General features: G+C 42.1%; 1 protein-coding gene across 1 annotated transcript; it reads left to right on the plus strand.

The window, feature by feature from the left end:
* The first annotated feature begins 381 nt into the window (after window positions 1-381).
* Window positions 382-26,893, plus strand: LOC139223688 (collagen alpha-1(XXVIII) chain-like). The gene is made up of 35 exons (XM_070855661.1): window positions 382-532; window positions 2,179-2,753; window positions 4,730-4,750; window positions 4,841-4,903; window positions 6,571-6,624; window positions 6,735-6,779; window positions 6,978-7,004; window positions 7,444-7,488; window positions 7,803-7,847; window positions 8,207-8,260; window positions 9,544-9,612; window positions 9,719-9,787; window positions 10,039-10,107; window positions 13,554-13,622; window positions 14,386-14,454; window positions 15,775-15,843; window positions 16,025-16,093; window positions 16,180-16,251; window positions 16,344-16,412; window positions 16,533-16,604; window positions 16,759-16,827; window positions 17,696-17,764; window positions 18,304-18,372; window positions 19,001-19,069; window positions 19,687-19,755; window positions 21,459-21,527; window positions 21,617-21,685; window positions 21,781-21,861; window positions 22,070-22,105; window positions 22,340-22,376; window positions 22,581-23,138; window positions 23,706-23,980; window positions 24,077-24,314; window positions 26,431-26,625; window positions 26,817-26,893. Exons 1-35 carry the CDS (start codon window positions 382-384, stop codon window positions 26,822-26,824), a joined length of 3,687 nt encoding a protein of 1,228 aa, XP_070711762.1. The 3' UTR covers window positions 26,825-26,893.
* Window positions 26,894-27,875: the final 982 nt, after the last annotated feature.

A 27,875-nucleotide genomic window follows, 5' to 3' on the forward strand; every position in this document is an offset into this window, starting at 1 on the left:
ACACACTGCTGCTGCTGTGACTAGAAGGTGCTCACTGGACCTGCAGACTCTCAGCTAAGAGACAGAGGAGGACACTCAAACTGATGCTCAGGACATGGACCCAAACTAACTTTGAATGAAGAACCTTTTTTCCCTATTTGCACTTTTTCTGAATATCTACACTGCCAGGAGAGCTTTCTAGAGCTTAGCTGAACTCATTGGAGACCTAACTCAGCAACATTGTGAGTTGTGCATGCCGGATGCCCCAGTGTCAAACATGCATGCTTGTTAAAGCTTGTCCTCTGAGTGCGTGCAGGTTGTTTGGAGGGTATCAAAATGTGAGGATGTGTCCTTTTTCATTATCTATCTATCTCTGTCTTCTCTTCATTTCTCAGGGAGGTCATGGTCCCCTCACTGCACTTGCTCCTGTTACTGTGGGGACTTCAAGGTCTTTTGGCACAGGACTATGAAGAAGACTATGAAGAAGAGGTGGTGACCACCAAGAAGAAGAGCAAAATATATCCATCCAATTCCATACCACAAAATGCCAAATGTAAGTCTAAAGTCATCTCTTTCAGTCATCTGTGGGGGCTGTTTTTTTTTCCACTGATGCTCTTTCTTTGAAAAGTGGTGTGGAATTTGTGCAGGTGGCACTTGTTTCGCTTTTTTCATCACCAGAAAAACGGTGCTGCCACAGGTGAAAAAATAGAACATGATACTCAACAAGGACATCGCTGGAGGATGCAATCCACTTGGATTGATCATATCTCTTAGGTTTCTCGGAGCCATCCATCTCCTGTGTGACCGTTCAGTGCTCTGTTACCCAAATGTTTTATTCGCTGAGAATCCTGTTTCCCCAGGCACATTCTCTCTGTGACATATTTCTGTGAAGATTAATGTGATTTATCCTCAGCCTATATTAGATCTGTGACCTCCTTCCATTGCTGAAGGTTGGTGCAGCAAGTTGAGTTACTTTTATTTCTTCTTCAAAATTATAGTCACATTCATGAACTTATCATACTATCATATAGGCATCAGCCTATAGATCCTAAATAGTCAATAAATCACCTTTACTCCTTCTCAATACTCCATAGATAAAAAGTTCTCCTTGACTCATGACATCTATTTGGCTGTGATCACTTGGGTGTTAATATTTGACTGGATACGAAAGTATATATGATGGAGATGTGTGTTGCTGGAAAAACAACCAACCAACTTGGCAACAGAAAATACCTTAAACATACATCACGTGCAGTTAACTGGTAGTTTGTTATGCAGCCAAAGCTACTGTCCAATAATGAAAGGCCAAAATGTACTGGCATTGCTCGGACTGCTTTGCTGAGAGCTTGATGAGAAGATTGATATCACTCTCATGCCTGTGCACTAAATACGAAGCCACTGCGTGATAGTACCTGGTACCAGGTACTATTTTGTGACGTCAACAGACTGCAGGCCACTGATTGGCCAGGGAGTGACGTCACTGGGTGAGTCATGAGCGCAACTCAAACCCGCCATTTTTAACACCGACCCAAACGCTCCATGTCCTCGGTTGTGTTTGTGTCGCATACAAATTACGCCGCTGGAGTTTCGGGCCGCCTTGCTATGACGACCCCACCCACTCTGAGGTGGTAAGCTACTGTAATGGAAACCAACCAAACCGAGTCCAGGCGAGTAGAGCTAAAACTGTGTAATGGAAAAGTGCCATTATTAGTTTATGTTAGCTTAACATAAAGAGTGGAAACAGGGAGAAACAGCTAGCCTGTCCAAAAGTATAAAACTTCACCTCCAAGCACCTTTAAAGCTCATTAATTTCCATGTTCCTCTTTTACGTCTTTATTTTGAAAAGTTGTGGTTTTGCAGAGAGTAATAAGTTATGATTATTTCTTGGTTAGCAGCAGTGACTTTGCTGAGTCTTGTCATCACCTTGAGGCAACCAGCAGAGACTGCAGGAAGTGTAGGAGTTAAACAAAAGAGACATAAAGTGACAATTAGTGAGCTGTAGAGATGTTACTAAGTAGATTTCATTTCCTTTAGACAGAGCCAGACTTTCTGTTTCCCCAATCTGTAGTCTAAACTAACCTAACCTGCTGGCTCCAGCTTCATATTTTAACAGTGTCTTCTTGTATTTCTTTTTGTTGAATTCTTGAATGGATATCTTATCACATAGTTAATAAATGGCTAATTCCTCTTCCATTTCAGCACTCATCGATGAAGATTGCAGTTTGGAGTTAGCCTTTCTGATCGATAGCTCAGAGAGCGCCAAGGACAACCATGCCCAGGAGAAGCGCTTTGCATCAGACGTGATGGACCGGCTGCAGGGCCTCCGGCTGCAGACGGGCCGGGGGCTCAGCTCCCGTGCAGCCCTCCTCCAGTACAGCAGCCATGTCATCATAGAGCAGACCTTCAAACAGTGGAGGGGCCCTGACGACTTTAAGGCCCGAATTTCTCCCATCGTGTACATCGGTCATGGTACCTACACCACCTACGCCATCACCAATCTCACCCGCATTTACCTGGAGGAGTCGAGTGCCAGCAGCATCAAGGTGGCCATTCTGCTCTATGATGGCATCTCGCACCCCAGGAACCCAGACATATTTTCAGCTGTGGCTGATGCTAAGAACCAGGGCGTCCGCTTCTTCACCATAGGCATCACACCTGAAGCCAACGAGCCCGCCAATGTAGCTCAGCTGCGGCTCATTGCTAACTCCCCAGCCTCACGCTACCTTCACAACCTGCAGGACAGCAGCATTGTGGATAAAGTCATCAAGGAGATTGTGAGTAGAAAAATAAGCCTATTTTGATTTGTGTCAGATTGCATGCAGAAGTATAAGTGTTAAAAATAGGAACTCAAAGTCAATTCATAGTCATCTTTTTAGTTATGTTTGTTTTTTTACTCTTCATCAAAAGTCAAATTTTATAAGCAGTAAAACTCACCTTTGTTTAATTCACTACACTCTGGGGTTCTGCAGCCTTACTTGGGGTGTTGTGACCAGCAGCCGGACATGGCTACTGTTAACAGACTAACTAACTATAGACTAATAACATATTGTCGCATGATGACATGAGTCAGTCTGCTGAGGTGATGCCTCTTCCCTACTTGAGCCGCTGTTAAACTTTATTTCAGCTTGTGTGATTAGATTCCTTTCAATTAATGGAAGGTTTTCATTAATGTACATTTCAGCAACAGAGACCTCTCTGATTTATAAAAAACATTTTCAAGGATGTGCAGATTCCTCAAAGACAACGCTTTGAATCCATTTTCAGTGATCATATAATCATTTAGTCACTTTTCTTGCTCTTACATTCCCAAATGTCTTTGGCACTTTTTGTGAAATTACATGTATGTTTGATAATTACTTATTCCCACGGGGGCAGTTAAGACAGGTGGAAGCTTCATAAGCTATTACACAGACAGCCAAATAAATCAAATGTTAGTGTCTTACTTCTCCATGCACCCAGTAAGCACTTTCCTGTGCTGTCTTTGACACCACCCACTGCTTTGATTTCTTGGTTTACTGGATCCCTGATGTACACCTGCTACCTGCTGCCATAGTAACAGGTCTGCAGCCATCACGTAAATCATCACTGTAGGATGAAATTTAATCTTATATTCACATCAGCAGTTGGCTGAAACAAATGTTTAAAAAAATCTTTTTCAGCCTTAACTACGGCAAAGTTTGTCTCTATTTCCAATAGTTTATCCTGACGTGACTGATTGGGGTTGCTTTCATAAACTGGCAATGAATTTCCATGAAGATAATTAGAACATGTGCTGCACAGCAACATCCTGCAGACACAACCAGTCTGCTGGCTGAAACATATGCTCCACATTAAAACTATTTGTGGGAAAATCGGGTGCAGTAAGAACAGGAACCCAGCAAGATCGTGTATGCACGCTACATCATTCAACCAGTTCCACAAACACTACTTCAAACTCAGGCTTAATGTTGATACAGGTGGTACACATCCAAACATGATAAGGGAAAATGGTAGAGAAAGCAAGCGCTGAGACTCCTAGAGCATTGAACCTGACAGCCTGCATTCTGCTGGCATGCAAGAACCCAGCAGCAGCCGGTCCACAACCACACTTTCTCATTGCCCTGAATAGGCAGCATCTGTATGCCATAAGCATGTGCCTTTGTGTCAGCTGAGGAACAATCTTTCATCTTCAGTGCCAGCATCGGACTGCATCGCTCCATCGTCTAAGAATGGACGGACTGTCTCTGCCGTATTCAGACACCCCTCCCACCCTGCACGGAACCGTCCCCCGGATGCTTAGTGAGGCTATTTTACTGATCAGTGCATGTGGTTTGTGTTTAGTCTCGGTGGAATTTGGGTTGTTCCCCCGTGTGTACAGAAAGCGGTCAGCTTTGAAGAGTAAAGCAAACCATGGGGTGTAAAAAGGTGGTTCTGGTGTCTGTTACAAGGGGAAATGCAGGAGTCCACTCGCAGAATCAGGTGGACGAGGTCGAAGGCCACTTGACAAACTGAATCCAGACCAGCAGTGAACAGGTTTAATTGGGTGTTTGAGTAGCAGGTGTGGGTGTCTGTGGGTGCTCCAGTGCAATCCTGCTATGGAACTTTCAGACCCAAATCAAAGGCTTCATCAAAGGCTTATTTTGAACTTGGCTCACTGACTGTTTTCCTCACATCTCTTTCATGAAAATAAGTGTCTGCTGATGGGGCATAATTTAACCATATGGAATAAATGTGACAACATCTTGACATTCTTGTGTTTCTTGTTTCACAGACAGCGCTGGCGGATGAAGGGGTAAGTCTCCAGACTGCGGTCTTTCCGCACATTTCTTGATTTGTGTGATTTCATATGGCCCGTCTGAATTTTCTTTTCCTGTGTTTGAAGTGTCCTCTGACCAAGAGTAAGTGTGCATGTGAAAAGGGCGAAAGAGGACCCGGCGGCGCCCCTGTAAGTATTCTTCCTACCCAGCATTTACTTATGGAGCCCAAAAATGTTCAAGATTAAAGTATTCATCATTCTTCTATTTATATATATCTTATATTTCATAATAGCAGAGTTTTATAGGACTTCATTCTAATTTCACTGGAGATTTCAAAATGCAAATTGCACTAGAATTTATTTATTTCATAATGTCTTTTTCACGTGTTTAATATTGAATATTTTGGGGTTCTACATTGGCCCTCCTCTGCTACATAGAAGAAGATCAAATCTCTCCTCATCAACCACATGTATTTTTCTGCTGCTTCTAAAAGACAATTACGTCCAAACCGTCTCCTTTTGAAGAGAACGACCCAGCTGACAACAGCACCCTTGATGCTAAAAGGCTACATAATTGTAGGGTTTTGGGGGAGGTTTAGTAGATTGTGTGGTTTTGCTGTTTCCCTGCAGCAGTGAGAGTAAAGTAAATGCCTTACATTCCTCTTACACTTTATTGAGAACAGGCCTAAACAGATATTTACATGGGAAATCAGCCTGTCAAATGAACCCAACCACTTGGGATTGTCTGAGGACACGTACTCCGTGGATACAATGTTACATACATTACTTTCTTTGCCTGCCAAAGCCATGTCGTGATGTGAACACTCCTTTTATTACACACAGAGGGTCAGCCACAATTAGACGTAGTGGTTTTGCTTTGATATATTTTCACAGGATGAGAACAGAGTAATTACCCCGTTAAACCTAATGCTCCGAACAAAAGCTGTTTCACATCACGGGCAGCAGGCGCACACTGACAGAAGCAGTGTGTGCAGACAGAGCCCTACAGACAGACAGATACTTTAAAGATATGGACATGCACACACGCATGCAAACGCGAGAGAAGAGCCAGACAGTTGTTCGGGTGGGTCCCTCTTGAAGTCCCCTCCTGCTCATCAATTCCCAGACTCGATGCCCTTTGGCCATGATGCACTTCAAACGTGCTGCCTCGGAGAGTCATGGCCTGTATAGTTCAACAAGTTGAGTTTTTGAATGCATAATGCAGAACATAAAGCAGCTAATAAGTGGGAAACTTTTCCATCTGCTGTCATTACATGAAAGTAACCCATGGACAAACAGCTACAATTCAGATTTACAGCTATGATCATGCTAAAGTATTTCCTGGGGGGCAAAAAAAATCATTGTCAAACTTTAAGGTTATATATGGAGTTAGAGCCAGAAACCAGTTTACTTTGCTTAGCATAAAAAAACTAGAAATGGGGAAAACAGCTAGCCTGGCTAGTAAACAAATCCATCTACCAACACATATTATATCTTGTTTATTTAATATTAGAAACATGAATATGTTTGTTCCTCCTCTTGCTGAGTTAATCTAACTCTTGGCAAGCAAACAAATGTCACTTTTCTTTTAATGTTTGGCACAATTGCAGTTTCTAGTAGTTTTTTTTGTGATCTCCTGTAGAATAAGACTAGATGGGACATTACATTTGTCCTTTCACCATTAGCCAGGCCGAATACTGAGGTGGAGGTATTAAATGCAATCTACATTCAGCTGTGTAAGGATCACTAAAAAATTATTATGGATTGTTTCTATTCAGTAGATTAACAATTCTCTTGACCTGCTCTATATGAAAAGTTTTTTCTTGCCAATGGTGCTTCAGTGACTTTGTCTACAGGGCAAGAAGGGGCGTCCTGGAGAAGATGGAATCCCCGGCTTAAAAGGACTGAAGGTGCTGCCCACTCATTTAACTATCAGTTGTTCCTTTTTGTTTCCACCAAACAACAACATAATACAAAGCTACTACCATGAGGGTTAAGCTAAAATCAATCTTTGCCTTAGGGTGCGACTGGGCTCAGTGGACTTCCGGGTCGGGAAGGAGCAGAGGTGAGCTGAAGGTCTTAAATCAAGTTAAGATTAAGTCAAGATTGACAAGTACAGTATAAAAATAATTTGTTTCATTTTCAACATAAATCATTGCTGTAAAAGGAATAGAGACACGTCTTTCTCGGTGGTCTGTGCGTGGCACTGTTTTGGTTGTTGCCTGTCTCCTCCTGACTTAACAACACTGTTTTGTACACACAGGGAAAAGCTGGATACAAAGGAGAGAAGGTATTGTATGGATTCCACAGTCGAGCCTCACAATATGCGCCCATGGTTTGTCAAAGTATCGGGTTCCCACACTTGTACAGCAAGAGAGTCTGGAGAATCATGTTTTCCAGACCTGATAAAGTGCCTTGAAAGGAAACATACACAGAAAAGTCTGCATTTTGTTATCCTTTTTTCATCTGTGTTTAATGTAAACCCTGTCTGCAAGTATCTCTAGTTACTTTTCTTTTGCAGGAATTTAATTATGTAAATCCCATGTCATCATAAGTTGTTGCAAACCAACTCCTGGCCAGGATATTAAAACCCATTATTTCAAGATAGATTGTTTCCTTGGAAATTGCACTGTGTCATAAACTTGATATGGGAAAGCCACAGGGTTTGATGATAAGCCTGAAATTATGCAAAATGATGCTGTGCTAAACCTAATTTTCTTCTCTTACAGGGAGAGAGAGGGGAGTGTGGCACACCTGGAATTAAGGGAGACAGAGTATGTTGCTGCTTAATGTTGTAAAAACAGGAAACCAAGTTCAAGTATAAGTTTCTGTTGCAATTTTATTTTGTCATTGCTTCCGCAATGCAGTCAAGGAAATCTGCCAGAAGTGATTTTATTCTGAATAAAATATAAATTAGGGACCTTTCTAAAGACATGTAAAGTTATTTCATGGTAGCCACTAATTAAAGTTGGTTCTCCATTTCCTTTTAAACCTATATTTTAATTCACTATAACATTATTAAATCTGACAACCCATTTAAGATGAACACCTTGATTATGAATTTCAAGCAACTCCTATTCTTTTCTAGGGCCCTGAAGGTACCATTGGCCAAAGGGGAAATCGTGGACTTCAGGTGAACTCTGCTGTTCATTTTATTAAAAAATCCAATAAACCGTTACTAAGCCTCATGGCATCCTTAGTGAATGTTGCTGCAGTTACCCATTCAAACATGGTACATATGCATTTTAAAATCAAGTTATGTCTGATATAGGAGCACTAGCATATTAGCTTAGTAGTAGTAGACTAATTAGACAGGCATGCTAGTATACTACAGCCCCATGCACACTGCGACAATATGTAGAGAAATCCACAGTGTCACTGGTCATGCATGATTATGGTTGCTAAGCTATGATTGGACAGCCGCTGATCCTTGATAATGACGGCTACTTTGTAATGCCCAAAGTGTAACCCTCTCACTTATTTATGATTCAGGGTTTGCCTGGTCCACCTGGCGATATCGGGCCTGAAGGTGTAATGGGCAGAAAAGTAAGTATTCCTCAGTCTTGATGCATTTGAGATCGCTTTTTTACATGCTTGGACCAGCCCTCTGAAATCTGAGATGTGTTAAAGTACAAACAGAAACTAAGAAAGTAGTAAATCTAACTTTCTCCTCCCTCTAGTGAACACTTCAGTGAATTCACTTTGTACCAAAGACTGGCCTTTTCCTCTCCAAAACCAGATGCATATCTGAAGGACACAGCTTTTTTTGTTGGAGGCTTAAAACTCTTTTCCAGTCTGGTTTCAGTTATGTCTCTTTCATAGCTGTACGAGAGGGGGGGGGGGGGGGGGGGGTCAATGTCAGAAAATTCATCAGCACAAAGATAATGAATAACCTTATCACCTGTGGAGCGGCGGAGGTGAAAAATGAAATATGTTACTGTGTGTGGAAGAATAGAAAGTGGGAAACACATGTGATATTATAGTGCTCCTTCTGTTCCTGAGTGTGTCTCTCATAATAACATTACGGTCATGAAGGTGACATTTAAAACGTGTTTAGATTAGATCATTTTGTCATAGCAATAACATCATCACAGATGCTGTAGGCCACAAACTGATCACACCGATTGGCTGACCATACATGTGTGAGTTATGATCCATCACCACTGGAACATTCGAACCCTGCCTTGAAGTACCTCATCTGTTATTACCTTGTCAGCCTATTTGTCTGTTCCTATATTTTAAGCCCCCTCTCCTGTGTTATAGCTGCCAATTCTTCCATGAGCCCACACTCCCCACTGAGTGCTCCCTCCTTAATTATTTTGGAAGAATGTTCATGCTGATTGTCTGGCTGTCATCCTATATCACCTGAATGGCAGACTAATGTCTGGCTTTAAACATTGTCCTGACTTGCCTGAAAGGGCAAGGGAGAGGGAAAAAAAGAGCCGGTATGCACCTTCTAACATTTCCACGCCCTCCTCACGCCTCTTGTATGCCCTCTTGCTGCACACCACGGCTGTGATTTACAGCTCCTGAGTGAATAATTGCATTCTTTACCAATAAAGTGTTGACTGAAGGAATGAGGGGACCCCATAGTACATGTCTAAACCCCCTTAAAAAAAGCTACATCGTAGAGTTAGAAAGGACAGTGTGTGTAAGTGTGGAGTTGGAGAAACTGGACGAAATAGTTGCTCACTGGTTTTGGTCATCTGAAAACCTGAACATCTCTCTAGATGTCTAATTACGTTAAAATGAAGCCTTGGACCAAAGAATCAGACAAACAAATCAGCGTGTTTGTGCATCTGTGTCTGTATCTGCCTGCCTTTTTATAGGGGGAAAGGGGACTTCCTGGGCCACCTGGAATCCAAGGGGAAACAGGGATTGGCCTGCCAGGACCTAAGGTGAAGTCTGCCAGCTTATTGTTTTGGAAAATGAAGTCATGAGAACATAATAATGCACCTGCGTCTCACCCTGTTTGTACACTCGTCTCTCTGTCTTACTCCACAGGGTGATGTTGGTCTCCAGGGGCATACAGGGCCTCCCGGGCCTCTGGGACATGGCGAGCCTGGACCACTAGTGAGTAAGAAACAGCACACCCACCAAGGCTACAGGTGGTGGTAGTGCAGCCTTAATTGACCCTTGGCTCAGCCGCAGCCCTCAGTCACTGATGCTACTGTACACCTTTCCAGCTTTCCCTTTTGGAGTGCTTGCTAAGCTGTGATCAAACTATCTCTGTTTGGTGAAGAGGTTTAGAGAGCAGTCAGTTATTAAAGAGGTCATTTTTCATGTTCCACCAGTGGTCATTTACATTGTTTTATCTTTCTCAGGGGCCTCAAGGACCACAGGGAGTCCAAGGAGAGAGAGGACCAATAGGAGAAGGCCTCCCTGGACCAAAGGTGAGTCAGTGTCTTCTACATCTCAGGCTCTTGGGGCTTGTTATTTCCTTGGAGGCTCATCCACTCAAACCAGTTAAAAGCTTTGAACTCTCTCAACCCCATTTAATGCATTCATCTTCAATTCGCCTTCCTACCCACTGACGTCTGAGCCACGTCTGAGCTCCAGATTCCAGGGCGTAATGACAGGACATTGACAGGGCACATGGTTACAAGAGATGATAACACAACACAGAAATACCATAAAATCCCATAGAGCAGTGCAGCATAGCTCTCATTACCTCATTGCATGATCTGGTGCATTGATCATTCCCACTAAAGGACCTGAGAACATGCCGATGCAGGGTGATGTAGAGATAGTGCAGGAAAATAGCCAGGACACCTCGAGACATGACAGGATGAGTGAGTCAGTGCGAGAGGAAAGAATGAGTCTGCTCTGTCTCTTCTCACGGTGCACACACACACAGCGCACATGTGTATAATCTAAAGATTAGACATGTTGCTTTCCACCTCTTATTCCATTTACTTTTCCTTTGTTACATCTTTCATCACCTTCTTTTTTTTAATCTTGTGTTCTTGTACAGATTTAATTTGTTGTAAGTGAGGCGTATGAGGTAACTTTTTTGTCTTTACTATGCAATCAAAAATAGATTTGAGAGCAAAACTATTGACACTGCAATCAAAAAGATAATTTATTTCAAGTAAAATAAATTTGTGAATCCAAAGGTTTTCACTCCAAAAGTGACGGCTTGACCGTGCCAAGCTGTCACGCTGTTCGACTGGCCAATAGAGACGTGACTTACATCTTTCGTTGTAGGCTGGAAAAAAATACAAAACTTTTGGATTTATTTTTAGACAAAACTTGTTGCAATGTTTTATTTGAATAGTTCACATTAAAGTAGGACTACAATGTGGTTGATGTCATGTACAATAATAACAACACAATCTAATATATGGCCTAGTACCCAGGGCAGATGGTCAATGTAATCTGTCCGTGTTACAGTGACAGACCTGATGGCTATGAAATGTAGTGTTTTGTGAACATTTAATCTTTGACACACACCGTGGATGTCAGTGTTAATTTTCCTTCAAGTGTGTAAAATCGACATGTCGCGGATTTTATACACTTGGCAGAGTTTTAATTTTCAGAGTTAATTAACACCACTTACATATTTCTAAACATCTGCCACAAAGCCATATCAGCTCCATAAGTGAACAAACGGCTCTCCAAATCAACACTTGTAATTGCAAAACGTATTACCAGTGGAAATTGTAGGTGTAAGATGGGACCAAACCCCTTCTGATGAATCCAGGTGATTAAATGAAGTGTGATTAAGTCAGAGAAATGTCTTTAGGTAATGACATATGTAATCACCTTTTGGCTATGTTACAGCATTAACATCGTGGCTTTACATGAGAAGGTGCAGTAACTATAATTCAGGTGAAAATCATACTTTCCTCTGAGGCGGCACCTGCTACTTTCTGAACAGGAGGAGGTGTCTCCCCCAAACTTTAGTGATTTGCCTCAGGGGGTTCTCATTTTTTTCCTCAACAGGAGATTTGACCGTGAACTCGCAGATGGCGTTCTTGTTCTGAAGCAACGTTCTTCACATGACGCGTCTTGACAAGCTCCAGATTTACAGCAGGAATATTACCCTTTTTTTCCACATCATTAGCACCTCTGCTCATGTGCCAGAATGAGAGAGCATAGAGTTATGACAATAAATCCATACTTTTTGAAGCTGCCATGCAAATGCAGCGTTACTGTGCTTTATCAATGTACTTTAGTGTCTGTCACTGTATTTCTGTTGTCCTTGGATGACCTTGTAGAGATAAGACTCCTCTGTAGAGTCATGCACAGACATTATGCTGCACTCCTCTCATTGTACTTGCTGTCAACTTGGATTACTGCACTAATCCCTCACTGTATCTGCTGCTTTTTCAGATTTTCATTTACTTCTACATGTAGATCGCCCCAGGCACATTTTAAGAAATGTAAAATAGTCAGAATGTCGTCCAATATGGTTTTCTTCATGAAATGGTCAGTAACCCGACCCTAATTGCTGAGACAGGGTTAAAAGCACCCAGTCTTTCTCCCTCTGCACAGAAACGATCAAAATGCAAATATGGAGAGGCCTCTGGCTTGGGGCTCCACCTAGGATCACTATTGGTCCAGTTTTACACAATGACCAGCTAATACAGTACAAACCACACATTTAAAGTGAGACAATATAAATTTAGAGAGAAGAAATTACACATTCTTACTCTTGCAAATAGAAAGCAGAATTCATAAGAAATCAAACACACTGTTTCTAATTCAGTGCACTCAGGGGTTTGTCTGGTCCGACCACTGGCTTATGGTGGCGAATGTTGCAGTGTAAAAATTCAGTCGGCATAGTTACATAGTCCTGCTTTTAAATGAAGGTAAACTGAATCTAACCATGTGTGCATTTCACAGTCTGATTTTGGAAGCATACTGCAGCTGTCATATAAAACTTTTACACTTCAAAACACCTCAGTCACCTCAGCAGGCTGAGAGACATCATGTAGCTGAGCTTTTCCTCCAGCTTCACCATCATGGTGAAAATGGTAAACCTTACGACCACTAAATATCAGCATACAGTATTAGCATTGCTATTGTTATCATGCTGACATTAGCATTTAGCTCAAATCACCACTGTGCCTAAATCCAGCCTCACAGAGCCACTGACTGCAGATTCTTAGTCTTGTTTCTGTCACGTCCGCTGGTGGTCTAAAATATCTACATCGCAGTTCAGCAGTTGGCATGTACGGTATTTGGACATATGAAGCAGGCATACTGGGTTGACCTGCGTCATTTATCATCATCGTGTCACATATCTCTCACATAATTTGATAATTATGGGGGGCACAGAGAAGTCTTCCCCCATCTAGTGAGGAATGTTAAACAACCCTCTAAATACAAAGTCTATAGATATTTACCGTAGTCCATATTGCAAATGTCAAACATCCATCGGAGCCAGATTTGAAGCTTGTGGTGACTCACAGGGACTTTGAAGGGCATTGTGTTGGTTTCTGTGGTAACAATCTGCAGTAACAATTTACTTGCATTGGTGCCGAACCCATCTGACAGTAAAATGTCTCTGTCTGCATTCTGTCTCTGTAAACAGTGCAGTCCATCAACTTGAGCCCAAGCTTGACGTGTAGACATCAACATAAATAGGAATTCAAAAGGAATGTTTTTACCCAAACCTCAGTCAGAAAGCTCACATTTGGCTGCTATGGTCTTTTGTGGGGATTCATGTTGAAATCAGATTATGTGAATGTGTCTGATTTGTCCTGACTGGGATAGGATGACATTTTCTGGCCGTCCCGTTATCTTCCATATGCTCTGTCATTTTCGTTCTTTCATAACTGTAACTGCTATTTCAAGAGGCAAAATGCAATAACTTCTGTGTCTGCGTTCACAGGGAGAGCGAGGCTTGGATGGGCCGCGGGGGCCCAGAGGACAGCCGGGCGCTGGAATCAAAGGAGACAAGGTAGAGTACAGAGGAGCTGTAAATAAGATGTCTGGCTGAAATGCCTTCACACTGGCAACAAGATAGAAACACAGTCCTGTTGCAAAGAAGGCCAAGAGGTGGCGGAGCCAGCAGTGAATGCATCCAGCGTGGTGTTATATAGGAGGTCTACAGGTGATGAATCAAGGTGAAAGCTTGGATAGTGTAGGAGGACTGAGCTTCACAGTTTTGAGCTGATGAATGTGGGAAAGCTAGCTCTGCATGGGGACGGTCATGCAATTACATAAAGGTATTCTCTCTACCTTTCAGGATGTGTTTGCAACCATCTGGCAATCTCTTAGCTCACAGACGTTGATAGGACATGACAGGGAGACTCTGAGTTGATTTAAAATGCATTTTAAAGTTACATAATTCATCTTATGTCACTGGAATATGACATTAACATTGGGAATGAATGAAACTACTTCCCCCAGAAAAAACGGATCTTATAAAGATTTTTCTGTGGGAGTTCTTGGCACAGACTGTGCTGACAGCTTTACTGTAGCCTTGTGGTGAAGTTCATCACAGATAATTGCGATGTTTTCATGTGGCAATGAAAATACTGTGCCCGCAGGCTTTTCTGTGCCATCATAACTTTATGATGTTAATGTTGCATAATGTTGTTGACAGTTGGGTGCTTTCCACATGCAATAAATCATCAAATGCACTTTGTGACACACTAGCATGCTGTTAACATTTACATGCTATTATCATCTTTAGCTTCTATTCTTATCTGAACCTGTAGGGAGATTTTGGCCCTCCAGGTGTTCCAGGGCCGCTCGGCCTCCCAGGAGTAGGCATCCAGGGCGAGAAGGCAAGTACTTTGATAAAATGATTTCCACTATGGCTTAAACTGCCATAAAATTACAGTTTTGCATGTTATTTCTTAATCACATGAATGTAAATTCCTTGCCATTATTTTTAGGGACTTTACACAAATTATTGCGTTGGGTAGGAGGACTGAAAGTTATGTTTCCATTTTTATAAAAGTGAGACCCTCCCCAGCGTTAACAATGTTTTCTTTGGACGCTCACTAACCAAACTGCAGTATCCTCTCCCCAATACGCCGAAATAATACTACAGAAGTAAAATTGGTACAACTTGTGCATTCATTAATAACTAAACAAGGTAAAGCATGAGCACTTTATTCATTGATTGATTAATTAATTAATTAAAAATGGCAAGTTAATGGAAAGCATAACAAAATGGCGACTTTTCCAGCCACTTTCTATTTCTAGCCAAGGCTCAAGGGACGGCAATGTCTGTCTGTCAGGTGGTCAGTTCACCACTTTGGTCCAGGCTGAAATATCTCAAGAGATATTGGATGTATTGCCTTGAAGTTTGTACAGATGTCTCTGTCCCTCTTAGGATGAAGCGTAATCATCTGGGTGATCCAATTACGTTTCACCTGGCACCACCATCAGGTCATTTATGAAAAACTGACATTCCCCTCAGCCTCAGCAACAAAAATCTACTAATACATAAATGGGTGCCAAATGATCCTCATCCCTGGATTCCAAATAGTAGAAAGAAAGATTTACTAACAATGATGTGGCCCATGTTTAAGGTCAGTCTGGCTGTCTGCCATAATTAAACCAACATGATGCATAAGTTGCATAAGTATTCATGTTTTGGAGCAACAGCTGGAGACTCATAGGAGTCTGTTTCCTGCTGACAGCTGAGCCAAAGATCGCTTCCCTGATATCAAAACACAAATTAATTACAGTTGTAATATAGTCCCCTGCTCACTGACGTGTGGATGAGAGGAAACAGGTGTGTTTCACTGCACTAACAGGAAGATCTATTTATGCACAGGTGATTTTGTTTAAAGCACAAGGTCATGTGTACTTTATAAGCACAAGCAAAGTTTGAAGTGTCAGTTCCAGTTCGGCTAAGTGTCCAACAATCCAGCAATGCTAAATTTGTCCTATACTTGTTGACTGCTTTGTAGTACTGCGTTCTCGTATGAAGCACAGTATGTGCAACTATTAAGATCCAAGGTTATTGTGAGTTTTTCAAAGTTGAACACCATGCAAGAATTTCCACGGAGTCCCATAGCCATCCATATTTTAATTAGTGCTCATTTTTGATAAATGGCTTCTCTTTTTATTACTGCATCCATTTAACCTGGCAGGGCATGGAAGGACCAAGGGGGCCACCAGGAGGCAGAGGCCCACAAGGAGAGGGCTTGCCTGGACCCAAGGTTTGTTCATACTTTCACAATTTTGTTAAACTTGACCATTATTCCAAATCAAGATTAAGGACTACAGTTTTTAATTTGCAGGATTATTTGGTTTAGAAACAATAGGAGTAACATTATTTCAAATCAAAGTTAAACTCCTATACAACATGTTGGAAACAGCGTCTTGTCTCGTCTCACACAGGGGGACCAAGGTTTGCCGGGCGAGGTTGGCGCACCAGGAGAGAGAGGGGCTGGAGACCCTGGAGCTAAGGTGAGGAAAAACTCACATCAGCAGCAACCATCTATCTATTTTTTCCTGATGCATAAACTGACTGAGATCCACGGCTCTGTCCTCAGGGTGAGCCAGGAGCAACGGGACTATCTGGTTTGCCAGGTTTGCCAGGGGAGGATGGAGCCCCTGGACAGAAGGTGGCACAAATCACCACTTATTGTATCTACATGTGTCTGTTTACTCAGATACCAAGCCTCTAAGAGAAATAAACACATGTCTGTGTCTTCAGGGTGAGCCAGGACCTGTAGGTATCAGGGGGGTAGAGGGGACACCTGGAGTTGGTACTCAGGGTGAAAAGGTAAAGAAAATGCTATTCCCTGCTCACTTTTTTATGCATGGCTTGCATTAGGAATTTGCTGACCTGTATTTAAGTCCCAGCTATCAGATTGTTAAATGTATTCCCACTGTGATCTTTAAGGGCGACCAAGGCCAAAGAGGAATAAGGGGCTTGACTGGTCCACCTGGCATCGCTGGACCCTCAGGACCAAAGGTAAGGAGAGTTTAAGCTATGATCAGATGAGTCAGTCGTTTTTTTGCTGTGACACCTTGTCCATGACCTTCTGGAAGGGCATAAATGCTGCAGAATGTTGAGGAAAAATAAGTTGGGACTTGGTGATTTTAACCACGTTGCTTGCATTAATCAGGGAGAACCCGGGACACAAGGCAGGTTGGGTTCACCTGGTCCACCAGGCCGCTTCGTCGCTGGACCAAAGGTAAATACTCCCAGGTTACCGTAGTAACACTGGAAAACTGTGGAAACTTCCTATATTTCCCGTACGTTCACAAAACAAGTGATACACAGTTGTTTCTTGTAGAATCAAGTACAATTATATCTTGGTGTCACAGTGATGAAATACAGAGAAAACATTCAGATCATTTACTTGAAAGAGCCTTGTGGAATTTTCTTGTAAACAAGCAAATTGTGTACATTTATTGTTTCTCCCTCCTTATAAGACATCTGCAGCTGAGCTGTACATTTTTCAAATTTGTGCACTGTTTGCTTGCTAGCAATCCTCTTCATCTTCACTGTCTTTGTGGGCGGACTAGACTTCTTTGTGTATTTCCGCCGCCAATTATCCATCAGCAGAATGACATGAAAACTGGCACCAGGATGCTGAAGTGTGTGCATGATACAGACAAAATGGGAATGTTGCACCAACCTGCCAGTGGTCAAATCTCCACATGGTATACCTGTAACTAAAAGTAGCAGCAGCACAGTATTAAAATACTCATTACATATAAAAACACTGCATTCAAAATGTTGTTTGAGTAAAAATAAAGCAGCTGTAATTCTAATCAGAAAAATGTAAGTGATATACATTAATATTGGATGGAGGAATGAATGAATGAATGAATGGATGGATGGATGGACTGACTGATTAGGTGCCCACAGTTCACTTTTGTCCTGGGGCCCCTTAGTGGGTTAATGCCGCCCTGACTGTTGGCTGGTTGATCTGTAGCAATGCATCATATTTTATACTCTCATCACAGGTATTGTGTGTACAATTTGAATTTGAACTTGTATCTATAGTTGTTGTGTTATGAAGATATAGAGCTAATTAATGCTAACATGTCCTCTAGGGTGACCTTGGCCCATCTGGTCCTCCTGGTCCGCTTGGGGAGACTGGCTACGGACTTCCTGGTCCAAAGGTAACACACAGTTAAACTTTTATTCTAAAAAACAACAAAGTGTTTGCCTTTTGTCTGACTCATATCTTGGACATCTGCCTGGTGACACACAGTCACATTTTCAACAAGTGTGAGCGTGTTGTCATAGCTGAACAGTTTATGTTTGGATAAATCAATTATCAAATGAATGTAATGCCAGGGAGATCTGGCAGCACATGAGTGCACTTTCACCACAAAGACCATTTCCCAGCATGCAGCGAGAACAGAGAAGATGTCAGAAAAAGTGATAGATAGAATAGAAATCCATACATCATATCGTGTTGTCCATGCGCCAACATTTGTTCAAAACCTTAGAGCTGCCGCATGTTCTGTAGCTTTAACCTTCCCCTGTTTTGATGGATTGGGCAATGCTTACAATGCAGAGGCACGCAAAGGGGCAGAAAGCACATGTGTCCATTTCCATCCACGTACCACTTCACTTTCCTTTGAACACGTATCTGTAAATCACTTTGTATCCTTTGCATGAATCAATTACTGATGCTTACATGTGTCTGTTGTAGGGTGACCGTGGAGATGTGGGCTCAGCCGGTCCATTCGGCCCCAAAGGAGACGGCTATCCCGGCCCCTCGGTGAGTAACTGATTTAGACACTGCATATGTCCACCTGTCCACTCATAAATCCGTAATTTCATACCATCCATGTACACATTACATTTAGTCCCAGTCTTTTGTCTTTCTTATTCTACCCATCAGTTCCAGCCATAAATCCATCAAAGAGACATTTATTACCAAAAGTTATAGTAGCTGCCCCTCATATATCTGTATGTTTTCCTCAATTAAGACCATAGCAAGGGAGACAGTGAAATTACATTTAGGCTAGTAGGGGGTATGTGTGTTCACTGAGGAAGATAATTACAGGAAAAGTTCAACATTTTGGGAAATATGTCTATGTAGATATTGTCTTTGTCAGGCCAGACGAAGAGATTAGTTTAGCATAAAGACTGGAAACAGTGAGCGCAGCCCCGTCTAAAGCTAACAAAATCAGACCTAAAGCTCACTGATTAAGACGTTATGTCTCGCTTGTTCAATCCGTACACAAACCGCAGCATAAAGACAACACTTTAGGTTTTTTAGGGCAGGATGGTTTGTGTAACTTCCTGGGGTCTCTGCCTGTTTCCAAGCAAGATATCGAACCATTCCTCTAATTATTTCACCACCACTAAGAGTGTATTCTACCTCCATGTCCTGTGTTGTTCAGGGCCCCCCCGGTCTGCCTGGACTACCAGGAGAGCCTGGCCTCGAAGGAGTGGGCCTCCCTGGACCGAAGGTCAGATTAATGTCAACGGCTCCTAGAATCACAGTATTACTGTAGCTTACTGTAATTTGGATGATCTGACTTGAAACTAATGTAATTATCTAAGGTTTGTGGTCAATACTGAACAGAAAAGGTAGACCGATGCAGTGAAGAAAAGTCTAAAAGACTACATTATCTTGACTTTTGGATAAATGTAATTTATTTTGTTGCCATTGCATAATCTTAAGGAAGTGAATTCCATACTGTTAGCGTTTCACAGCATCAGTCAATACTGAGCATTTCCTTTTACATAAAATTCACTTATAAACAAACACCGTGTTTTGATACTGTGTCATACTTTACCGATGGTTTCTTTGTGCTATGCGAGACCAGAATTAGGAGCGTAACAGTCCCTGTCTAACCTCTGTTGTGAAATCCAAGTCAAAGCAATTAACAAATACGGCCAGATCAATTTCAGAGCTCTGTGCATCTGCATCGTAGATAAATGGAAGTATCTCCCCAGTGAAGGATTGGTCATTTGCTTAAGGAAACTAATTAAAAGAAACAAGCTTTTACTCAGCACAGAAGTTCATTTGTTTGATGGATTGTAAATTGCAGTGTTCATATATCTTCTGTTTTCTTCTGTGCAGGGGGATATTGGTTTCCGAGGGTTGCCTGGTTTACCAGGACCGCCGGGCGAAGGCCTCCAAGGACCTCTGGTACTTTATGTATAATGTTTCTTCTAAATAAATATGACTTCCATTTCGACTTTTCAACTACTAACTCATACAAAAACTGAATGGGCACTCTGTTTCTGCAAACACGTCTCAAGGACAACATTGTAATGTGTTTGCTTATGCAGAAATTCTTCTGTAATTTTATTTGACATACAACCAGATGGTCGTGACTGAGTCATGTTCTCTGAAGAATTACGTCTGTTGTAGTCTGTAGAGTTCCAGGTTGAAAAAAGCAGAGTGCTTCATCTTGTGTGCTAACATGCCCACCACAGGAGCCTCGTATTCAAAGGCTGCCACTTCATTTGTTCGGGGTATTTATCATGATTTTCCCCACAGTGTTCTGACACGCTGGTGCAGAGTGTGAATCTCTGCAGACATATGTGTCTGATGAGAAGCACTTGGCCTTACAGGCCTAATTGAAGCAACACCCAGCACCCACATGTCCTCAGATATCACATCCAGAGTCCCTGCAGGCGTCAGACCAGTGCTCCTGCAGGTTAGGGCGCTGTCACAGTCATGCAGCAGTAGGCAAGATTATAAATTGCGGACTCTGCTGAAGTCGTCACATGGGAAGAAATTATCACATTGGCAGAGTTGGCTTCAGTCATTATCCATGTTGAGACAATGAGGGTGTCAGATATTCACCACTCGGTATTATAGGAAATCCTCCTCCCTGAAATACTGTTTCCCTTAACACGTGCATTTTATATCTTGACAGAAATGATGTTACACATGTAGGATACATGGCTGGTCCAGCTCTTCAAATACATTTTGGACTAACTCACCTTATTCTCACAGTCTGAACTTGGACTCAAACAGGAAATATATTATTATTATTCCCACTTACGGCTGAGGTTCCATCAGTCAAAATAATGCCTCAGCATAGTGTTTGGTGTGCACTGAAAATGTACAGATTCTTCCATGATCTGTGGCACATTGCTGTCCTGAAATATGAACCTATACACACATGGATTCCTTAAATCCAGTGAGTTGACATGTTCTTCACTGAGAAAGTAATTCCATGAGCAAAGTCTTGTTTATATAGCAGAACTATGGTTTACAAGGTGCTTTCACTTACCAAACAGCATCAAACCTTTGAATAAATATTGAGAGACCCCCTCCAGACATGTTGGAAGAAAAATACTATGTTTACAATAATAATTTGTCTATCACATGGGTTTTCAATCCTTTGTAGCAGACATTTCGCTACAGTTCAAAAAAACGCTAAGAAACTTAACTGTGGCTAAAATTTAACACATCTCAAATTTAAGTGAAGATGGGAGGATGAGTGGACGTGATTTTACCAAATGTAGGAAGTGTCAATAACATGCCACACCACAAATCATTTGACTCTAAGAAGGGCCTCGGAAACCAGACTGGAACTTATAGAATAAGTTGTTTCCCTATTGATATTTCCATGCTTTCCTGATTAAAACTTTGAGATGAGTCCGTAGTTCAGGAGTTCAGGATGCTTTTAGATGGGCTGCACAGAGACTACCTTTGGACACACCCAGAGGAAATGACTTCATTGCCAATAGTGTGTAAGGGAGGTCCAATGGTGCCTGATACTTCCTCCGCGAATGTAAATGGAAAAATGTGTAGAGAAATAGTATGGAACTTTTGAAAATACAAAATGGAATAAAGTCCATGCCAATGTGATGCTCACTGTGCCCTCTGTACTGCAGGGTAACCCTGGGCGGCCTGGCCCTCCAGGGCCAACAGGGCCTCCAGGACAGGGAGTTCAAGGGCCAAAGGTGGGTTATGATTTGTTCCTCATAGAAATTCATGTAGGCTGTCTGTAAACCCGCACATCCAAAGTTGTAAATTCATGTGTTTGATCCAGGGTGAACAGGGGGCCCAGGGTGTGACAGGGCCAAGGGGGCCAACTGGAGAAGGCTTTCCTGGAGCTAAAGTGAGTCATGCAGTGAGCCATGTTGTCTGGGGCCTTTGAATGTGGCACAAATTATGTTGCGATCACTGACATTTTGCTGTGTACCGTTGTGTCAGGGTGACCGTGGCTCTGCAGGGGAGAGGGGGCTAAAGGGAATCAAAGGAGATGTGGGAGACCCTGGAACTCCGGGGGATTCTGTGAGTGACACTAATGAGGCTTTTAAATGTCCATTTATTGTATACTGCTTTGCCTTAGATAGGGTCTGAACCGTCCTTGGCTGTGTTAAAATATAACAGAATTATGCTCTAACCCTTGTTATCACTCATTTCAGAAAATATTTGTCTGGTAAAATGTGCAGAAACCCAAAGACTTTTAGAATAATCAAACTACTATTTGTTCTCTCAGGGCCGACCTGGGGTCAAAGGTGAAGCAGGCCTCACTGTGAGTCTTTTTTATTTACTGTTTCCAGTGGTAGAATGGAACAAAGTACATTTGCTCAAGTACGGTACTTAAGTACAAATTAGAAGTACTTTAATTGAGTATCTCCATTTTCAAAGTTTGGTATTGCTACTTTTACATAAGTGGAGGATCTGAATACTTATTCCACTTCTACCTATTTCATCATTAGTGCTCATGTTTATTTATATGCTCACTCTGTTGCTGTATTCATTACAGAGAGAGGACATCATTCGAATGATCAAAGAGATCTGTGGTAAAGTATCTAGTGATCTTTGCAATATTTATTTCACTTCTCAGTATTGACTTAACAGTGCACGTTATAAGAGAAGATTTAGTTTCTCAGTCCAAGTCACTGTCTCGTCTTATCTGCACATCATTAGATCAGATTCCACAGAGTGAACCTCGTCAAAGTGACATTTCAGCCATGATCTCATGCATTGATGTGATGTGATTCCAGGATGTGGGATCAAGTGCAAGGAGAGGCCTATGGAGCTGGTGTTTGTCATTGACAGCTCAGAGAGCGTCGGCCCAGAAAACTTTGAGATCATCAAGGACTTTGTAAACGCCCTGGTGGACCGAGTAACAGTGGGCCGCAATGCCACCAGGATCGGCCTGGTGCTGTACAGCCTGGAGGTAAAGCTGGTCTTCAACTTGGCCCGCTACGTCACCAAACAGGACATCAAGCAGGCCATCAGGAACATACCATACATGGGAGAGGGCACCTACACCGGCACAGCCATCCGTAAAGCTACCCAGGAGGCCTTCTACAGCTCCCGCCTGGGAGTCAGCAAAGTGGCCATCGTGATCACTGACGGGCAGACGGACAAGCGTGAGCCAGTGAAACTGGATATAGCCGTACGGGAGGCACATGCTGCCAATATTGAGATGTTTGCTCTGGGGATTGTGAACACGTCCGACCCAACACAGGCTGAGTTTATGAGGGAGCTGAATCTGATCGCCTCTGACCCCGACACAGAGCACATGTTCCTCATCGATGACTTCAACACCCTGCCGGGTTAGACAAACTTACCCTCATTTTTTCACTGTGTTTATGTTAAATTAATATCCAACAAAGCATTCTCATTGTTTTTTAGATATAACAAATATCAATGTTTGCTTTAAAAATCAAGGATTAAAATCCATTATTCAGCAGGAGCTATTTCAATTTACACTATGTTTGACATTAAATGTTTGCAGATAATATGCTAATAACATAAATATGCAACACAGCTATGGGCCTTTTAATGTCATGACTAAAAGTCTACAGTCCTGCTAGCAGCTCTGTGAGGCATTCTTTTAGGCATCCTTATCAAATTTCAAGGCAATCCATCTAGTAGTGTTTGAGAAATTCCAGATCACAAATGCTAACCTCATGGTGGTGCTAGAAGAAAAGGGGACTATTAAAGTCTATAGGATTCACTGTCTAGGAACCCTGAACATCTTTACGAAATTTCATGGCAATTCATCCAATTGTTGTTGAGATATTTTAGTCTGCTAACATGGTCCAAAAATCTCACAGTGATTGATCAGTCTTTAGACTTTTAGTCTTTAGAGTCTGAACTTCTCTCTGTGTCTCTCTTAGCTCTGGAATCCAAGTTGGTCAGCCAGTTCTGTGAGGACGAGAACGGAGCCCTGATATATAACCGAGTAACTAATGGCTACAATGGCTATGGAAATAATGGCTACAACGGCGACAGGAATGCAATCAATGGGAAGTATGCTGGCTATGGCTATGGGTACCAGCCTGCGACTGAGCAGCAAACACTGAACGGCCGTCAGACTGGCACAAGCACTCAGAGCCACGTAGGCCAAGTGGAGACCAACCAACGTGGCAGCAAAGGATCCAGCACAGTACATGTATGAGCACAACGTATGAGTGCAAATTTGCTTGTATATCATAAAAAGATCATTCTAGAAAGTGTTTAACACCGTTTGCTGGTTTGTCCCCATTAGGGAGGCAGAGGACAGAGCGAGCACACTGAGACAACAAAGTGGGGATCCGAGCGCGGGGACACATTTAACCGCAACACCTCAGACTACAGACCTGTCCCTCCCTCCAGAGAGGACTCCTCCAGTAGCCAAGGCTCCTCCTCATCGTCATCATCATCATCATCTTCTTCAACTATAACCACGTCATCCACAGGTGTATCTGTACAGTATGTGCCTGCGCCAAGGCCAGCTCTTCCCAAAGGTACAGGCAGTCTATTCTGCTCTTTTTAGTTTCTTTATTAGCCGGTGCATGCAGAGACAAGGCACAGTTACACACCTATTTACATAACAGAATCAGTCATCCACAACAATGATGGTAATTACAGACAAACGCTATGAACAAAAGAAAAGGTTCAGCAAGTGAAGCTGTTTCCTCTAAATTATGCAGTAAAATGAATCATACCTCCATGTTCCACTGAAATCAAACAGGGGAGCAATTATTTTCACCATATTTATGCCCGATCAAGACTTATTGGTGTAAACTTTCAAGAGTATGGGGCTGTTCCTCTGTCATTATCTTCGCTGGGGTTCAGGGTTTAAAATCAAATTCATATGGTCTCTTAGACGTCACTGCTGCGTCCTTAAGAGCTGTGAGTTAAACTGCACCTTTAGTTTAGTGTGAACCAGCTGCTGCTCCCTGTAGAAATTACTTAAACATCAGAGAGAGATCATCGTACCTGAGGTTTAACTTGAACCTATAACACACACGGGCATCTATTTATCAAACCTCCATTAATTACACGTCAGAATGCTCTGAGAGACAAAAACAAAGTGCTTCGCTGAAAGTTAAGAATGAGTCCCATTTATCAGCCGACTCACTCCCACTTATATGTAAAAGGAACACTTGGGAGCAGCTGTCCACTGATCAGATCATTAATCACATGTATGCTCAGATCAGGAAGAGCCAATCAGAGACCAGGATTTACCCCACAGCTTCCATATTAAATATAAAATGATCCTCACATATTACTCATTGATACTGGATTTAATCCTGCAATAAGCATGTGATTTTAATTTGTGTTGATTTGTGTGAACTACTAGGGAAGAATATATAGGGAAGAAAAAGAAAAAAGAACCTGGAGCAGTAATGAGACTGTGCTGCAGGCAGAGGAGGTACATGAGAGATCACATAATAAGAAGATAGTATCACAGTGATCAAAGTATCAGAGTGCAGACAGTAGAGATTTATGCAAAGTGACTGCAAACAGCAAATCAGTGCCAGCATTTCTTCTTGTTTGCACCCTGATAAACGCAAACAGCTCAAACATTCAAATCAAATGCGAACAGCAAACAAAGCTACTCTATTCTGAAGAGTATTTATTGCTTCAGCTGCCGTATTATTCATCCCAACCAATGACATAGTGTGCAGTTGCTCCAGAGGACATCTCAGAGGGAGTGTGTTCACCTGTTTCTGTTAAGCGACTGAAGACACCCCAGAGCTCTGTCATTTTAGCATTTTATAGTCGGAGGAAGTTTGATAAACAGCTTTTCTTCTTTTGTTTGTGAGTAGAAGTAAAGGTGAGTGCTTTTTATTTTTATCTTTCACTTGAGTCTCAATTTTCACATTTAGCACTTTGATGAACACAGACTAAAGGTTTACGGCCATAGACTTCAGTCTAAGGCAGATTTGTACAGCTCAGATTGTTTTATTAATTTCTGAAAGTTCAAGTTATATTTGTCAAACCAATTTAACTGTGTAAGATTACCACTGCAGTTTTTTATGTCAGCTACTATATTTAACAAAGTATGGACGCTGCAGTGGATTGTAAGGAGACACTATTGTAATTATTACTACTTAAAGTGCAACTAGACCATAACTGGTAAAACAAACATCATATATTGTTCCAATAGCATCATTAACTTTGTTCCCTGGCAGTTAGTGATCAGAAACCATCATCAGGAAAATAACCAGATAGATAGATAGATAGATAGATAGATAGATAGATAGAGGGACCCTGCTTTGCTTGAACATGACCCTTGCAGAGAATCAGTCCCTGTGTGAGTGAAGCAGAGGGAGTAGTGTGGTGTACTGGCTCCGGGGTTATGATAAGCGGTCTGTGATTGACGGGCTCAGTAATGAGGTCATGCAGGTGAGGAGCAGGGAGGCCAATTATTTTTGATGCAGTGAATGTGGATGATTGTATAGACTCTGCTGCTTCCTAAGAACGCAGTGAAGAAACAGAAGTTGCCTGAGTGGCGAGCAGAGGAAGTTCCTTTATGCTGGGATTAGGTGATGTCTTAGTTGAACAGAGATGGTGAGTAATGCTTCATCATGTGATCTTACTTTATTTGCCATCATATGCCGTCTGCCCCTGCAGAGACTGTGCCGTTGGACCCTCGCTGTGGCTTGGTTCTGGACCAGGGCACATGTCGGGACTATAACATCCGCTGGTACTATGACAAGCAGGCCAATGCCTGCGCCCAGTTCTGGTACGGGGGCTGTAACGGCAATAAGAACCGCTTTGACACCGAGGAGGAGTGCAAGAGGACGTGTGTGATCGCCAGATCCACCGGTACATTCTCATGATTCATTCCTGCCATATTAATGCCATTTGTGTCATTCACACCAAGTCTGTCAACCAGCAAATCTGTCGTTGTCTTTCATTTTTTTCTGCTATTTCCTCAGCCGAAATGAGACCATGACAATGTTATCAGTTCCAAATGTTTTAGAGTACTGACTTTCTCATATGTTTTCTTTTTTCAGGAGGCTGAGCGAAGGCATCTGCCTTACATCTGCTGTAGATACTTCAAGGAGGGGCAGCTAATATCAGCCATTTTCCACAGGGTTATGTAAAATCTGCATAATTCTCAGGCATATACACAAACACTGATTTTCAGCACCGCTGTTACATTTCACTTTGTGCCCCCTCCTTCAGCACTTATAAAAGTATCCTGCTCTAATTACAGTGAAAGACAGCCTAGCTTTGATAGATACCTCCATTGTTTTTGTAGTTTTTTTTAACATTTCTGCATCTAATGCAGGAGATCCTCTATCACTCCTTCTCAGGTATACCGATGCGCACTCTCAGTGTGTGTCCAGCTCCCCGGAGATTCACACACCTCTGGGACATGACATGATGATTTGTTTCACACACCACCTGTGAGTGCTGCAAAGATTGTGAAAAAATTGAGTATTTGCTCAACATGGCCAGTACTTAACTCTGGTGCCTTGTCAGTGTCAAAATCATGAATGGCATAAATCAATCAACATGCCATAAAGACAAAGTGTAACAGTCACTGTAGAGTGTATCAATGCATAATCATAAGAGCCAATAATGCACAGCAGCAGTGACGCCTCTCATCACTCATATCAATACGATTTTGTAATAGTTTTTTTTATATAAAAATGACAGATTCTATGTAACTTCGTGGAATAATTTTAATTTTGTTTGTTGAATATGTTTTTTGATGATTTTCTGGATGATAATGTGATGTTTTGTGTTTACATTATTTCACTTCTTTCTTGCAACCAACTGTCTACATTTGTAAGAAGTAGCCTCCCAACACACTGATGGACAGACACACACATACACACACTGCCCTCTACTGGGTAACACATGCTGATGTCACTACATTACCCACCGGTACTGACTGTAGAAATCCATATTGTACTGTTTATCACATGGTCAACATGTCATATCAGACATTTGTAATAAATCTGATCTTAACTAAAGCAGTGCGTGCAAAGGCGTCACATTCATGGGAAGGGACTGTTAAGGCTGAAGAGAATGCAGTCTGTTTAAATTCAGCCTTCCCTTGTCAG

Source organism: Pempheris klunzingeri, chromosome 24 (genome assembly GCF_042242105.1).
Source record: "Pempheris klunzingeri isolate RE-2024b chromosome 24, fPemKlu1.hap1, whole genome shotgun sequence".
Taxonomy (NCBI): Eukaryota; Metazoa; Chordata; class Actinopteri; order Acropomatiformes; family Pempheridae; genus Pempheris; species Pempheris klunzingeri.